The 17,996-nt window shown below is 48.2% G+C and overlaps 1 protein-coding gene across 1 annotated transcript in view; it reads left to right on the top strand.

The window, feature by feature from the left end:
- Positions 1-17,322, top strand: part of LOC146020419 (CD63 antigen-like) — a 132,213-nt gene extending 114,891 nt beyond the window's left edge. Inside the window, exons 6-7 of the mRNA XM_083153540.1 lie at positions 16,400-16,483; positions 17,114-17,322. Coding sequence (XP_083009666.1) covers positions 16,400-16,483; positions 17,114-17,179 — 150 coding nt within the window. The 3' untranslated portion in view covers positions 17,180-17,322. The remainder of the gene's footprint in view (positions 1-16,399; positions 16,484-17,113) is intronic.
- Positions 17,323-17,996: the final 674 nt, after the last annotated feature.

Consider the following 17,996-nt stretch of genomic DNA (forward strand, 5'->3'; position numbering starts at 1 on the left):
AACGTAGTGAGACACTGATAGTAAAAGACAAAAACAAAACCACAGACAACAATAAAATACTCTTCATTACCCAATACAACCAAGCAGCTGACCCGCTCAAAAAAATTCTAAACAGACATTGGCACATCCTATGCGAAGACCCTGACCTCACCATGCACGTACAAAACAGACCGACAGTAGTTTTCAGAAAAGCCCCAGACCTGAAACAAAAACTGACCAAAAATCACTTAAAACCCACATCCATCAAACAGACGACCCTAACCGATAGCAAGGGCTTCTTTTATTGTGGGAGATGCTCAGGGTGCAAGGCATGCAAAGACTTGACCACCAAAAAACAGATGACCTGGCACTCCACAACAATAGACAGGACATTCGCACATAGGGAACACTTCACATGCAATACTACAGGTGTCATATACCTTTTAAGATGTCCCTGCAATCTAGAGTATGTGGGTAGAACTGTTAGGTCTTTGAGTGCCAGACTGTATGAACATGTGAGGAACATTAAAAGAGGTTTTGATCAACATAGTGTGTCCTCACATTTCAAAGCAAAACATCACTCCAATCCCAAGGGACTAGAATTCACCATTATAGAAGCACCTAAGAAAAATTGGAGGGGAGGGGACTTTGCCCAACAACTTGACAGAAGGGAACTTTTTTGGATTTTCCAATTGCAGACATTAGCACCTAAAGGGCTGAACATAGACTTTAACCTGGGAACAGCCTCTAGATGATATATGGCATCACCCATAGGCTAATCACCTTAAACAGAACAGTATCTCCAAAATGGATACCAATATATGCACACAATGCAGTGTAACTTTTGCTGCACAGAGATGAAACTGACACAGAACTCCGTGCAATCAGCTGACTACACAACCTCTCTGATTGACAGCCCCGGGAACCTATGGCTACCACCCACCAAGGGGGAGTGACTAACAACCCCTATAAACCATTCTCACCAGCAACCCCATGTATCCTTGAGAAAGGCCCCACAAGGGCAGAAACGCGTTGGATCATACTATACAACATCATTCTACAAGCTTCTAAGTCTCCTCCTATCCAGGAGTCGAGCCCACCCTGCTCCACCAACCAGCTCACACCTCCGATTACGCGATCTCGGCAGAACCCGGAAGTGCGGCTGTTTGTTGTAGAAGCGGCGTGGATCGACAGCCGGCGTCTTCCCCTGCAGCAGACGCCGGTACAGTCTCCAAGCCGTGGACATCGCCGAGGACCCTCCAGACGGGAGAAGATCAAGCGGGTATCAGGTACGTGCACGGTGCACCGCCGGAGGTGCTTGGGACGCCAGCCTTTGACGACACCCTGCCACCTTCCTTGACCCAGGACTGTACTCCCCCCGTTGTGGGCATCCAGCTGTTTCACTCCTGCATTGTCAGTCCGGGACTAACTGGGCACCGCCCACACCCAGTACCACCGCACTGTTCTTCCCCGACCCCCTACTTGCCCCCACCCATCATTACCCCCCCTCCCCTACCCGACTGTGCATTCTCATACAGGTGACTGTGTCACCAGCACGCTGTGTCCTTTAGCCCTGCCCCGGCTATCAACAGCTGCTGCTACACAGAGCACAACAGTACAGTCATTCTTGTTTACTCCTCTTCAATAAATAAGATTGCTTTTCTAACACTGGCTCACAGACTTGTCTGTCACAGCACGTTCACAGTACACGCATATCACACCATATGTATGTTAGTGCCTGAGCGCTGGTCACCAAGCATTATAGCTTGTGTACTTGTGCACTTGCTTGCTTACACTGAAAGTACTGTTATATTACTGTACTGTATACCAGCTCTTAAAATTGGAGAGCTCAGGTTGTTTGGTGTATTGGTCTCCTCCATTACCCTCTGTACACTACCCCACTAGCTTGTTAAGCTATAGACTGGTCAGATAGTCCTACACATAGTAATTATCTGTGTCTAAATCACACTGCATATCCACTGTGTTTGCTCTGTGTGTGAGGGGAGATTGTTTGTTTGTCACAATGATGAGGAAACTTACATGTATGGTGTGTAGTGATAAGTTTGTGCCAGCTTCTTCCTCACAAGTTACTTGTGGGCCATGCATGTCCCCTCAAAGTAGTGGGGTTCCCCCACAGCTTACTGGACAGCAAAGTAGCACACAGGACAGCAGGTTGTTTTCCCTGAGCAGCATAGGCGAATCTAGGGGGTGGTCCGGGGGTGCACAGGACCACCCATTAGCCCATTTTGTAGCTGAGGGCTTGGGCTTTCCAACGAGCCCAGCCCCGTGTCTCTAGCCCCATGGGAACCGGAGATACTGCCAGGCAAAGCTGGAACGTTTTCCCTATAGGATAACATGGGACACGCTAATTCCGACCCCCACCCAGTTCCAACGGCTGCCAGTTCCCCCTTCGGCATCACTGAAGCTCGAGGTTGATCTCAGTCGAACCCAAATCGCTGGGCCTTCAATCTGATACCAGGCTGGATCCATATGGGTTAATTGGTTCCAGGGATATTGAGGTTAAACCGTTTTTTTTTTTTTTTTTCTTAAATGTAATTTCATGACCGTTTATGTTCTTTGAGGGCAGATTTCTCTGGAACCAAACAGCCCAGTTTCACGGTATCAAAATCATTCGAAGCCAACTCAAAATTTCTTCAATATGATACTGGTCTCATGTAAATGGGTCAGTTGGTTCCGAAGATATAGCTGGTTGGTTAAAGGGGGGTTGGGAGAGGGGAGTGGTTTTCTCTCCCCCTCACACCAGAAAATGCAGGGACTAGGCTGGTGTATAAGGGGTCAGCCTCGGAATGTCCCTGCATGATCCTGGGACCATATTCCCGGGTAAATCCCTGCATTTTCTGTTGTGAAAGGGGTATTATTTCAAATAGCCGTGACCTGCAGTGCTCAGAATACAGCCAGGCAGCACCCTGCTCTCTGCCCAGCTGTCAATGAATGTCACCCCTGCAGCTTCCGCTCCAATTCTTCTCCCCGCTTTCACCTCAGCCCGCCCCCCTTTAATCATGTGGTGCCGGCGCTGGGCGTGCTCCCCCGATGTCACGCACAACAACAGCGCGCACAATATTTCAAATGTCCACTCGGCTAGAGGGGACACCAGGAGGGGAGTGGGTGCGTGCTCTGCACTGCTCCTCTCCCCATAGAAGCAGCTGCACCACTCTCCATCTCTCCCTGCAGCAGCAGCGAAGGCTCATATAAAAATTTACAGTAAGTGGCACTTTTGGGGGCATTGCTTAAGGGACGCTACAAGTGGCGGTATGTGGGGGCATTACGCATAATGTGTGGCTTAATGTGTAAGGGGCATTACGGTGTGCAGCATCATGTGTAAGGGGCATTACGGTGTGCAGCATCATGTGTAAGGGGCATTATGTGTGCAGCATCATGTGTAAGGGGCATTATGTGTGCAGCATCATGTGTAAGGGGCATTATGTGTGCAGCATCATGTGTAATGGGTACTATGGTGCGTGGCATCATGTGTAATGGGTACTATGGTGTGCGGCATCATGTGTAATGGGTACTATGGTGTGCGGCATCATGTGTAATGGGTGCTATGGTGCCATTAAGCAGGAACCCCCTAGCAATGAGCACGTAGGTAAGCGGCACTTATGTGGCAAATATGTAATGGGCATTATGGCTTGTTATATAGTATGTAATGGGCATCATGATGTGTGGCACAATGTGTAATGGGCATTATGGTGTGTGGTCTTATGTGTAATTGTCATTATGGCGTGTGGCTTTATGTGTAATGGGTATTACGGAGTTTGCTAAAATATGTAATGGGCATTACTGTGTATGGTCTAAAGTGTAATACCACACCCTTTTTTGTGATACCACGCCTCCTTCCCATGAGGCCACGCCCCCTTTTTGCCGCGCGGCTGTGCCGCGCAAAGGTCTCCCTTCTCTTGTTTCTAGATCTGGGACCACCCATTACCATAATTCTAGATTCGCCTATGCTGAGCAGACTGACTTGGAGACTACTTTTAAGTCAGCGTGGAAAAACCCAGAAATGAGGTTTAAAGTTGCTAAGAAATTTACAACCACGGTTCCATTTGATCCTGCGGGACGGAAAGTGTGGGAGGAGCCACCTGAGGTGGATTCCTCTGTGTCTTGTTTAGCAAAAAAGATGGTGCTTCCAGTGCCAGGGTCTTCCTCTCTGAAAGACACCACGGACAGAAAGGTTGAAAATACCCTTAAGTCCATTTTCACTGCTAGTGGCGCGTGCCAGCATCCAGTTTTAGCAAGCTGTTATATGGCAAAGTCGATATATACATAGGCCGGTACTTGTGTATTTTGGCGGCGCCCCCGATCTTCATCGCGCAATGTTTTAATCGCATCGCATGCCATGCACCCAATGGCATGCGATGCAACGCGATTTTTGCCCCCTGTGCGATGAAAGATTGTATAAGCACCCTAAAGGGTGCTTTTAAGCACCCTAATGGGTGCTTACAATGTTAAATGCACCCACACACCACCCCCCACTATAAACGTGAGCCCGAAGCGTGGCGAGCACAGCGGTACACGTCCTCCGACCTTTTCATACCCCCACTATCCACGTCGGCGTGGAGTTGAGAATAGAAAGTGTGGCGAGCGCAGCGAGAGGACGCGGATACCTTCACAGGTATCAGAGTCCCCTCGCGGGCTTCACAGGTATCCGCGTCCCCTCGCGGGGCTCGCTGCGCTCACCACGCTTCGGGCTCGGAGGCTCGCTGCGCCTGCCACACTTTCTATTCTCAACTCCACGCCGACGTGGATAGTGGGGTATGAAAAGGTCGGAGGACGCGTACTGCCGCCCCTCGCGGGCTCGCTGCGCTCGCCACGCTTCGGGTTCACGTTTATAGTGGGGGTGCATTTAACATTGTAAGCACCCATTAGGGTGCTTATACAATGTTTAATCGCATCGCATCGCATTGTATGGCATTGTATGCCATATACAATGTCAAACAATTTTAAAATTGTATGGCATTGTACAGTATCGCGCGATATTGCGTCGCATCGCATACCATCGCATGCCTTATGGTATGCAATGCGATGGGCACCGCCAAAATACACAAGTACCCATGGGCCTCCCAGATTCAGGAAGGCCTTCTGGGTGACATGACAGTGGCATCAAAGTACCTGAGGATTGCGCTGTTGAACGATCACTGTCAGTTCTGCGCACTGCCGTTCGGCCTGTCCTCAGCCCCGCGCATATTCACCAAGGTGATGGCGGAGATGATGGTGGTTCTCAGGAAACAAGGGATCTGTGTAATACCATACTTGGACGACCTGCTTGTAAAGGCTCGCCGTCGGAGGAATTGCAGGCAGCCTTACAGATTACCATGCAGACCCTGTTGGGTCACGGTTGGCTCCTAAATTTAGCAAAGTCCTCTCTGATCCCTTCTCAGAGACTCCTGTTCCTGGGGATGGTGTTGGACATGGCTCTCATGAGAGTGTTCCTGCCACAAGAAAAGATTGTGGCCATTCAACAGCTGGTCACAGACTTTTTGAAAACACCCCAGGTGTCAGTGCATCAGTGCATTGTCCTTCTAGGAAAGATGGTGGCCTCTTTCGAGGCCCTCCAATTCGGGAGGTTCCACAGCAGGATCTTCCAGCTCAATCTACTGAGCAAATGGTCCGGTTCACATCTTCAGATGCATCGGAAGATTGTGTTGTCGTCTCGGATGAGACTCACTCCAGTGGTGGCTCCACGCGCCCAACCTGCTGGCAGGGTGAAGGATTGGCATCCAGGATTGGGTCTTAGTCACCACGGATGCGAGCCTCCTGGGATGGGGTGCTGTGACCATGGGTCAGTCCTTTCAGGGCAAATGGACCCTCTTGGAAACACGTCTCCATATCAACAACTTGGAGTTACGTGCAGTGTATTATGCACTCCTGGAGACGGCCCCTCTCCTCAGCGGACATGCGGTCCGCATCCAATCAGACAATGCCACTACTGTGGAGTTTCTGAACAGGCAGGGCGGGACCAAAAGCAGGTCCTGCATGCGGGAAGCAACAAAGATCCTGTCATGGGCAGAGAGTCACTGTCAGGCTCTGTCGGTCATCTTCATACCCGGGGTGAACAACTGGGAAGCCGACTTTCTCAGTCGCCACGAGCTTCACCCCGGGGAATGGAGCCTACACCACCAGGTGTTCAGTGCTCTGGTGGCTCGGTGGGGGAACCCACTAGTAGACATGATGGCATCAAGACACAATTGGAAGGTGTCCAGGTACTTCTCCAGGGCGAGAGAAGTATGGAGAGGGTGGACACCCTCTCCATACTGTGGGCGTTCAACAGCCTGATTTATGTCTTCCCACCGATTCCCCTAGTGGCTCGGGTGCTAAGGAAGATAAGGAGAGACGGAGCCGAGGTCATCCTAGTGGCTCCAGACTGGCCATGAAGAACATGGTATCCAGATCTTCTAAGTCTTCAAAGGGACTCGTGGCGTCTACCTCTGCAAAGAGACCTGCTCATGCAAGGGCCGTGCATCTTCCAAGCTTAGAGCAGCTTCGTTTGGCGGCCTGGAGGTTGAGCGGCAGATCCTAACAGAGAAAGGATTTCACACATCAGTCATCAAGACCATGACGAGTGCTAGGAAGCCGGTAACGGCTGCACATTACCACCATATCTGGAAGAGATATGTAGGATGGTGTGAACAAGGGAAGTTTTGCTCCGGCGGCATTTAAACTTGATAGATTCCTCAGATTCCTTCGATCTGGGCCTACGTTTAGGCTCCTTGAAAGTGCAGGTATCTGCACTGTCTGTCTTTTTCCAAAAGAAGCTGGCTAATATACCTGAAGTGCAGACGTTTCTACAAGGCGTCTTGCATATACAGCCTCCTTTTGTGGCCCCAACTCCACCATGGGACTTGGATGTCGTTCTGACGTTCCTTCGATCCTCCTGGTTCAAACCGCTGGAGGAAATAGATTTAAAATATCTTACATGGAAGATGGTGGTCTTATTAGCCTTAGCCTCGGCTAGGCGGGTCTCTGAGCTGGGGGCGTTAACCTGCAAGAGCCCTTATTTGATCTTCTATGAAGACAGGGCAGAATTACGCACTAATCCGCGTTTTCTTCCCAAAGTGGTGTCCGCATTCCACGTGAACCAACCAATTGTGGTTCCTGCTAGTGGCCCTCAGTCTGAGGTGCCGACCGCTTTGGATGTGGTTCAGGTTCTCCGTGTGTATATCCGGAGAACGGCAAGAATTCATAAGACTGAAGGACTTTTTGTCTTATAAAAGATCGGGCGCCCTGCTTCCAAGCAGTCTATTGCACGCTAGATCTGTGCAACCATAAAACAGGCTTATGTGGTGGCAAATCTTCCTATGCCTGCTGGGGTGAAAGCCCACTCAACTCGTTCAGTGGGGACTTCCTGGGCGGCTGCCTGAGGAGTGTCGGCCTTACAATTATGTAGAGCTGCTACATGGTCAGGCCAACACACTTTTGTCAAGTTTTACAAATTTGATGCTTTGGCCACTGAAGATAGTCAGTTTGGGCAAGCGGTGCTGCGGCATTCTCCGCACAATCCCGCCCGTTCTGATGTCTTTGGTATATCCCCATCGTTATGAACGACTTCCCTGTATCCCATAAGAATGTAAGAGAAATAGGATTTTAATACCTACCGGTAAATCCTTTTCTCAGAGTTCTTATGGGATACAGGGCGCCCGCCTCTGTGCGGAGTTCTGCCTTACTCACTCTGGTGAGCTGTGGACCACTATTGGGTCTTTTCATTACCCTGGTTCCTTTGACGGTTAACAAGGGTGGAGGTTACCAGAATAACCTTATCGTTTACATCATGTAACTCAGCTGTTCATGAGTGTTGTCACTTAGGTGACATTTCTTATAAAGTTGTCCCAGTTGGGACACAAAGTGTTAAAAATGTTGTCAATAGTTGACATATTATAAGGCCCTGAGACTCCCACGTGTTTTGTGGTCGCTACAAGGATATCTGTATGTTGAAAGTTATGTTTGGGTGTGCTGGATGAATCTCACCACATTAAATATTAAACATATTCCTCTCATATTGTTCTTCTCCTTCGGCACAGTTTTCTATTAACTGGCTAGATGGGAGGGGAGCAGAGGGGAGGAGCCAGTACACCCTGTATAAAAGTTTATATGTGCCTGTCTCCTACGGAAACCCTCTTTTCCCCATCGTTATGAACGACTTCCCTGTATCCCATAAGAACTCCTAGAAAAGGATTTACCCGTAGGTATTAAAATCCTATTTTTTCCCAATGCTGCCACCATGGATGGGCACCCGGACCACCGCCACTGTTGCAAATGAGGGGGACCCGGACCGCCACAGCCGATTGGATCCTAAGGGGAATTGCCACACTGTGTGAACACGTACATTGAAATGTATGTGTTCACCTTGAGATCCGGTCATTCCGCCATCTTGTACTACCGCATGCTGCGGGAGGATCTGGTGGCTGCATCGCCACCACATATGTGCAGAAGGCTGCATAGGAGCCTGTGTGCAGGCTCCTTGGAGCACAGCGGGTCCCGCTGAATGAGACCCGCTAAAAAGCGATGTGTAGATGTAGCCCAAGAGAGAGAGAGAGAGAGAAACCTGGAGCCTCCCCCCCCCCCCACCCCCCATATTGAAAGTACAGCCTATCAACAAAACAAACATATGGCAGGCCTTTTTATTATTGTTATAAATTTAAGTCTCTGGGCTTTTTATATGTGTGTGTATATAATGTGTAAGTGGCATTATGGTGTTTGGCCAGGGGCTGGCTGGCTAATATCAGTTTGGGGGGCAAACACAAGCAAGTGGCCCCAGAGTTAGGGCACTATATTTTAAAATTAAAAAATAAATGGTGCCACTTTTGTGGGGATCCAGCTGGTACAGTCTAATTGCACTGCACCCAATTACACCTGCTGCTATAAGTATAGAGTCAGTGGGGGGTACCAGCTTAGTGTCTTTTGGTACAGATGTATTAATCCTGGTGGGAGAGTAGGAAGGGTGAAGGTGGGAGAGCCGGCAGGGGGCAGGGTGATGGTGGGAGAGCCGGCAGGGTGATGGTGGGAGAGCAGGCAGGGTGATGGTGGTAGAGCCGGCAGGGGGCAGGGTGATGGTGGGAGCGCCGGCAGGGTTATGGTGGGAGCGGGCAGGGTGATTATGGGAGAGCGGGCAGGGTGATGGTGGGAGAGTGGGCAGGGTGATGGTGGGAGAGTGGGCAGGGTGATGGTGGGAGAGCGGGCAGGGTGATGGTGGGAGAGCAGGCAGGGTGATGGTGGGAGAGTGGGCAGGGGACAAGCATATGGTGAGAGCCAGCAGGGTGATGGTGAGAGAGCCTGTAGGGGTCAGGGTGATGTGGGAGAGCAGGCAGGGTGATGGTGGGAGAGCATGCAGGGGGCAGGGAGATGGTGGGAGAGCCGGCAGGGTGATGGTGGGAGAGTGGGCAGGGTGATGGTGGGAGAGCGGGCAGGGCCAGGGTGTCAGTGGGAGAGCCTGCAGGGCCAGGGTGTCAGTGGGAGAGCCTGCAGGGCCAGGGTGTCAGTGGGAGAGCCTGCAGGGCCAGGGTGTCAGTGGGAGAGCCTGCAGGGCCAGGGTGTCAGTGAGAGAGCCTGCAGGGCCAGGGTGTCAGTGGGAGAGCCTGCAGGGCCAGGGTGTCAGTGGGAGAGCCTGCAGGGCCAGGGTGTCAGTGGGAGAGCCTGCAGCAGGCCAGGGTGTCAGTGGGAGAGCCTACAGGGGCCAGGGTGTCAGTGGGAGAGCCTGCAGGGCCAGGGTGTCAGTGGGAGAGCCTGCAGGGCCAGGGTGTCAGTGGGAGAGCCTGCAGGGCCAGGGTGTCAGTGGGAGAGCCTGCAGGGCCAGGGTGTCAGTGGGAGAGCCTGCAGGGCCAGGGTGTCAGTGGGAGAGCCTGCAGGGCCAGGGTGTCAGTGGGATAGCCTGCAGCAGGCCAGGGTGTCAGTGGGAGAGCCTACAGGGGCCAGGGTGTCAGTGGGACAGCTTGCAGGGGGACAGGATGATGGTGGGAGAGCTTTCAGGTGGACAGGATGATGGTGGGAGAGACTGCAGGGGGCAGGGAGTACCTCTACGTAGTGCTCTGTTGCTGTCTGCTCTGTCTGCTCTGTCTGCTACTCTGCTATCATGATCATGCCCAGCCTTCTCCTGTGTGGTTCCATTTAGCAGCAGGGAGACCAGGGAGGAAGGAGGAAACTTTGAGAGGAAGAGAACAGGGGGCGGGGCTACTGCAGAGTACGGAGAGCTGATCTGCTGGCAGGAAGCAGCAGTCAGTGTGCACAGTATGCAGCAGCTGCAGGATGACACTGGCAGCCGGGAGACAAGCACGGCGGCCCTCATGCTGCAAATCTGTACTGGCCTGGGGGGCACATGTCACCCTGCCCCCCGGCCCAGCCCGCCACTGTATTTGGCGTATAATGTACGTGACATTATGTTGTGTGGCCTATAGTGTAAGGGACATTACGGTGTGGCTTATTGTGTAAGGGGCATTATGGTGTGTGGCTTATGGTGTAAGGGGTATTACATTGTGTGATGTAAGGAGAATGATGGTGTCCGGTGCAATGTGTAAGTTACGATTTTTAAAGATAGTATATATGCAAACTAGTTTGGGTTATGGAGAAAATAGGTACTCTAATGGATACTATTTAAAATGTATTAAGGATATAATAGAGTATCATTTACCATTGGCCATAGGGCCTTATTCTGATTGACTCGCAAGGCTGCAAAATTCACAGCCTTGCAAGTCCATCAGATGCCGCCCTCCGCCCGCAGTGCCGGCCGCCCCCCCCCCCCCCCTCAAGGCTGCGAATGGATGATATACATAATCATCCATTCGCAGGCAGGGAGAAATCATTTGATGGTCACCGTCCATCGAATGATTTCTCCCATGCCCGCAGTTCAGAGTAACCTATATACAGTCACTCTAAACTGCGGGTGCCCTGTGCAAGGACAGGACAGGCAGCTGACATCCGGTGATGTCAGCTGCCCGCCCCCTGCATTTCCGTCACCGCCTCACTAGCCTGGGAACGACCCAGCATTCTCATGGCAACGCCCATGGAACGCTGGGCACTCCCATACACACAGAGGACAGAATGAATGAAAATAAGGCCCATAGTCATGGGTAACCGAGATAGATTGCTAATTTCACGTGGCAAAATTGTCCTCTTTCTCCCTTAATTCTTGTCCTAATCTCTGAACCTCTGGCAAGGATTTGTGAGAATGCTGACATTGTTGAAATAAAAGTTAATCATTCCAGTCCCTTTTTGCTGTCCCTTTTTGCTGACATACAGTAGAACTATATTTTCGAAATTCATGTTAGTCAGATACATGAGGAGAATGTACTGATTAATTTATGACACCTGTACATTGCTGCCTAACTCATTCAGTGTTTATGGTAATGGCATGTATGGTAATGGTGACATCGTAGAGCGCAAATAATGTGTGAAGAAATTAGGGCAAACACTGTAGATTGATTTTCCTTCCATCCAATTGTAGCTCACTCACTGATTGTATAGGACTGTGCTAATTGGTTATACTTGACTGCCCCATATCCTTTCACACTTGTTTCTTGTTTCATAATCCCAACTTCCCCCATTCTGAATTCAGAAATTCACTCATACATTGGAGGGAGTGAAGAATAATATATTCTAATGACCTTGTTCAAGATGGAAACTTGATTTTCAGAACTTAATCTAAGCTGGCCATACTTTTTTTTTTTTTTATGGAATTTTATTAATTCCTGCAGTTTAGACACATCCACTCTGAGGTAAACCAGCATATCACTCATAGACCCCCATATAAATTTCGAAACTATATGTCTTAAGGTTCGTACAGATGGGGCGAGGCATGGGCGATTTTGACTATGCTGAATTTGACTTAGCCCATGGCTTGTGTTGACTAAGACCATGGGTGATTTTGACTAAGGCCATGGGTGAATTGGCCAAAGGCCAAATACACTAAACTATGTAGCATTGTCAAAATCTCCTTGCCTGCACAGACTGTTCTGCCGGACAATACTGGCGCTGCGGACCCACATATTGCTATTGCCCGCAGTGTACAGATGGTGTCTGGCTAACTTGCTAGGCAATTTTGACTATATCATTATATTCAAAATTGCTTAGCACATTGCACCATGGGGACAGCTTAAGGCGGTCCCCAAACAAATGTTTAATCTCTAGTTGTTTATGACCCCCATTACATTGCTTGGATGATTGAATGAAGATTTAGGAAAACACTGGCTCCTGCTCAATTTCTTATAGGTTGATCTACATATGGTAATATATGCCTGATTCAGACCTGATAGGTTGCGTATGTTTGCAGCCTGGCGAACAGGTAAATGCCTGGCTCCCCGCCGTGCAAATCCCCACATTTGCAGTACGGATGGTGTAATGGTTAGCATTATTGCCGCACAGCACTGAGGTCATGGGTTCGATTCCCACCATGACCCTAACTGTGCAGAGTTTGTATATTCTCCCCGTAGTTGTGTGGGTTTCCTCCGGGTACTCCGGTTTCCTCCCACAATCCAAAAATATACTGGTAGGCTAATTGGCTCCCAACAAATTAACCCTAGAATGTCTGTGTGTGTGTGTGTGTACATGTAGTTCCGTATATAGGGGCAGGGACTCTGTAAGATGCTGTGGAATATGTGTGCGCTATATAAGAAACGGTTAATAAATAAAATAAATACAACTGCATGCAAGGGGATGTGTATGCTTACACATTTATGTGGCTGCACAAGCAAAAAATAATTTGATGGTTGCTGACCATCAAATGTTTTTTTTTTCTATTTGCTTCATAAAAGTCAGTCTAGACCCGCCTGCGTTCCCAGGGGAATGCCCAGCATTTTCATGGGGATGCCTATAAAACGCTGGGCGTACCCTTGCACCAGCCTCCTGTCCACTTCCCCCCAACTATGAGAGTGCTAACGCCTTGGCAAGTGAGATTATCTCTCTCATTGATCCGTAGATTTAGGAATTCCTCCAAATCTTTTGAACCGGTTTGGGGCCCCTAACTCTTCACAAAACACTTCATATCCATTTAAATTAGGATGACATTCCTCATCCTTTAACCTGGTGAATATCTCTATCTTTTTCTACCTTTGTGTAATTCTCTTCTTCCTTCTCTTCTCGTGGTCTGCCTCGCCATCTCCCTGTTTCTTCTTCCCCTGATCACTGTACTGTAGTCTGGTTTTATTCCTATTGAGTATGTTAAATTTTTGATTATTATATATACTGTAACGTTATATTTTTGTGCCATTTTAATAAATGTTATGTTAAAAAATAATATAGATTTAACTGCTGAAGCTTCTGATTCTTTACTGTGCAAAGAGATAACTACTGTGATCTGTAGATGAAAGTCTTTAGGTAGTGCTTAGAATCTCCCTTAATTCATTTGGAGATCAAGCTTTTATCTATGTAGCTTTGACTCTATGGAACAGGCTTCCCCTCTAGTCCTAGAACAGGAATGGCCGGGAGGATACCGAAAATCGGGTCCTCCTCCCGGCCCCCCGGAAAGGTGGGCAACCCTCCCGGATTCCGGGTGACCCCCACGCCATCCCCCGATTGCGGCGTCTTCCCCCATACTTCTGGATTTAAATGCGGCAATCTGTGGGTCTCAGATGAGGGGGCGGGGCTAAACTGTCCACAATAGCATAATTTTAGCCCCGCCCCCTCCACAGAGATCCGTGAATTGGGTTTTTTTAACATCCTGGGCCCGCCCCTCCACAGAGATCCGTGAATTGGGTTTTTTTAACATCCTGGGGCGGGGCTTAATGACGTAAAGCTTAAGCCACACACACTCACACACACCCTGAACTGCAGCTGGAAGTCTCCTCTCTGGGCTTCTAACGGAGAGGAGACAGAAAAATTCAGCAACCCTGTCCTAGAAGCAAAAGCAGACTCCAAACTTACCTATTTTTTTTTAAACATTTCAAATTTCCTTTTAGTCCCTATAAAAACAAACCCACATACAGTACTTTTTCTCATTTCAGTTACTTTTGTATCCTCTTTATTTTTAAATGTAAATCACACTGCGTCCCATTGGGAGTAAACTGCTTAATAATAATAAAAATAATATATTTCTTATTTTTTTTTATTATTATGATTGAATGCAGGCAGGATTATATTTTTGTGCACAGAGGTAAATATTTAGTATTGGACATTAGAGTTTGAGCAATTCCACTCTCTAGGAAGAGAATACAGTATATATTTTGGATTTGTTTAAAACTTGACTCCAACCACTTCTTTATATTGAGGCATCGGAATGCACCTAATGTAATATAATTAATTCAATGGTGTATTTAATTTACATTACCAAATACCAATTATATCCTAGATAACATTCCCTATAAGAAATAGGCCTTTAAAAAATGTGGACATTTAAGTAGGGCAGCTCCCTATCCAACCCTGCAAAATTGTTTTCCTTTCTGCCATACTAAATACAACAAACAATTATACCCCTTTCACACTGCACTTGTTAAACGGTAAATTTACATTTTTTTTTCCATTTTAAAACGTTTTAAGGATGCAGTGGGAAAGCACCAGAGTTCATTTACCGGTTAAAGATAACCGGTATTTCAAAACGTTTAAAAAGCAGAGTCCTACACGTTTCAGAGCCGTTTTTTATGCAGTGAGAATGGCTCTGAAACGGTATTTAGTAAATACAACAGACTACAGACCTGTGATAGGCTGGCTACCTTGAAATGTGTTCAGGGGATTAAACGGGTTGACTGATGTGAATGGTATTTAAAACGGTAATCTATGTGAAGGCTCAGACCCGTTTTAAATACAGTTTCAAAATTCAGATTTTTAAAACATTTAGGCAGTGTGAAAGTGACATTAATCATCTTTCGCTATACATTGTGGTTCATTTACTGCCTATAGCAGGCATGTCCAAACTGTGGCCTTCCAGCTGTTGCGAAACTACACACCCCAGCATGCCTTGCCATAGTTTTAGCATCCCCTAATACAGGGGTTCCCAATCTTTTTCGAATCACGGCACCCTAGAGTATCAGAATTTTTCTGTGGCACCCCTAGGCCCCAAAATATATATATAAAATGAAGTAGATTGGGATTATATGTGATTCTTAGCTTCAGTTATGTGTTAAAGGGCAGGATTTGCTTCTGATTGTACACACATTTTATGATTGGCAGCCACCAGCACTGGTTTTGTCCATAAGTAATTGTTCATAAATAATTTGAATTGGTCCTGGACCACCCACCCGTGGCACCCCTGCAAGTGTCTTGAGGCACCCCAGGGAGCCGCGGCACACAGTTTGGGAACCACTGCCCTAATAGCAAAACTATGGCAAGGCATGATGGGACTGGTAGTTTCACAACAGCTGAAGGGCCACAGTTTGGACATGCTTGGCCTATAGAGTCTAGAATAACCTATTCAGGCTTAAAAGGAACTGTTTTAATCAAATGTTTCACATATTGAGCCTGATTCTGAGTCGCACACCATGTTAATTTCTGACATAGCTGTGCAGTTCATACTTGCCTACTTTTGAAAACGAGTTTCAGGGAGATTATGTCATGCTCCACCCAAAGGGTGTGTCTAGTTCCATATATGGAGAGATTGTGAAAAAATATTGTCTACAAGGCATCTAGAATCATTGGTGTGTACTGCTATAACTGAGTGGTGCATGAGCCCCAGAGCTACTATACTTGGTAAAGTGCTGGGAAATGGTGCTGATGTTTCAATGTAAATGTATCTATCTCTCATTCCATTTTCCCCCAAAATGTAACAGTGGGCTAGGTGAAATGAGGGAGATTGCTAGACTGAGGGAGAGAGGGAGATTGCTGCAATTTCAGGGAGTCTCCTGCAGAATACAGGAGGGTAGGCAACTATGGTGCAGTTGTTGCTGTGAAAGTGTCCAGGTCACATCGCATGTGTCCCAATTGTGTTTGTGCAGAGTCACAGTTGTGATTTTCAATAGCATGCAAAGAACAATGAGCAATGTATTGAAAATGGGTGGTGACTGGGAAATGGGTCAGATGCATGTACAGATGGGTCAGGTCTCATCTTTGCAGGTGATGGCGTCGCCATCGCCATCCCCTGCCCCGCCGCCATCTTTATGCCGGAAGGGGACGCGCGCGCACGAGGTGCGCGCGTGTCCTCTTCCGATGGTGCTGCCCTCGGTCGCCCGGTGCCCACACCGGGCGACCGCACCCCCCGTAGCCTCCTTGGGTCCCCCCCCTGCCCCTCGAGCGGGAGGCGGACAGTAATGCGTCCGCCTCACCGCCCCGTCGCCCGGATACTGTGACGCGCGTGCGTGGGGGACGCACGCGCGTCAGTCAGATGGCGGCGCCTGCAAAGATGACACCCGGTACATCTGTAACTGGTTCATCCTAGTGTCTAATATAGGTAAAACTAATTCTAAGGTATGATGTATACAGAGCTGAGATAATAAAGTATGAAGTATAATGCCTAGAAGACAATAATTGTTAGGTTTTTCTCTTGCAGGGCTGTGTGGGGAAGATGAAGAAGTGGATTTCAGAACACATCAATGTTATTGGTGCAGCTGGTGTTGGTCTGGGGATCTCGCAGGTAAGCACTGCTCTGCAAGTTTTTTAAAAAATGTAGCACCAAACAAAGGTTAAAAAATGTGTGCATTAGTGGTGGATTTATGTGATAATTGTACATTATTTATACATATTAGTCATAACTAGGTTGTGGATCAAGGGATGATTCACCCGAGTGCAATTTCAGTGGTTATGTGTGTTGTGTCTGTTCCTATATGTGTTGCATATGGAGTTGATGCTTGTAGAGCTAGAGATAAATGATTCTTGTGCCTTCAGCATGGCCACTGCACAGGCAGAATGGTCCAGTCTGGCCCGGAAAACATGCAATACAGCCCGATAGAAGAGGGTTTGGACCAGCCCACCAGGAAATTGCCCAGTGTCCCGGTGGGCCAATCCGCCCCTGTCAGTACCCACATAAGCATGTACTACAACAGCAATGGAATATGGGTCAATGTCCAAACCCCAAGAATGTGCAAATATTTCTGTTGAGAATGAGGCTCCAGACAAACTGGTTGGAGTAGAACTAGCACTACAACCATTCAGTACTTCATGCATGTAAACCAGGGTTGTGTATTTTAGAAGATCGTGGTATAGGGTAATGCATTTTGGCTCAGTGAATGTTCATTTACTAGTGGCTGTTCTATCTTGTCCCCAGATACTTGGCATTCTGTTTTCCTGTTTACTTGCAAAGATCCTACAAAAGAAGTATGTGTCTATGTGACAGGAATAGAAGACTAATGAGTCATTAATATCACTTGTTTGGTGTACAGTAAATTCTGTCAGCTCTGGATAAACTGCAATACTTCATGATTGCTCACTGGTCAGTTGTTTGCTTTAAAATAAAAATTAAATCTTCCAATGTAAGGTACATCATTCACTTATTGGGTTACAATTATATATATATGGGGCTTTGTGAGATTGACACTGCGCTCACTGATGTGGTCTATCGGTAGCTGCTGGTCTCCAAAAGGGGGGGGTGGCCACCCTCCAAATACAGTATGAGAACGGGGGTTGCGGAGACCTGCGCTTGTGTATGCTCTTTATAATTGTTGCGATATTGCTGTACAGCACTAAATGCTGGATGATATCTATATGCCCCTGTGTGCTGGTCTTGCAAGTGGAATAAAGGTGCTGTAGCGATTGAGATAAAAGTTAAGTACTTTATTTGCTGGATTGCAAGGAAAATAAATAAAAGGGAGGTGGTGTGGGGCTTGGGCTGAGGACAGGGGTGGAGCGTGAGGGCAGGGGGGGCAAAGTCACTCAGTGGGGCTGATGGAGGAAAAAGTTCCACTGATGATGAAAAGTTCCAATGCTGAGGTACCGTGGCGCGGGAGGCTGGCGTCCCGTCCTCCACGCGGTACATGCTTACCTTGTTTCCTAGGTCCCTCGATGTTAAGTGTCAGTAGATGTTCCCCACGGCTCTCACGGATCAGGAGCGGCTTGCAGAACAGGACGGCGTCGTCGGACTCCGCCTGCTTGCTGACCGAATCCCGAGCCGGGTGCTGTGCGCTCGACTCCAAGGATGGAGGAGACTTAGT

This window comes from Crinia signifera, chromosome 7, assembly GCF_055691185.1.
Source record: "Crinia signifera chromosome 7, ASM5569118v1, whole genome shotgun sequence".
Classification (NCBI taxonomy): Eukaryota; Metazoa; Chordata; class Amphibia; order Anura; family Myobatrachidae; genus Crinia; species Crinia signifera.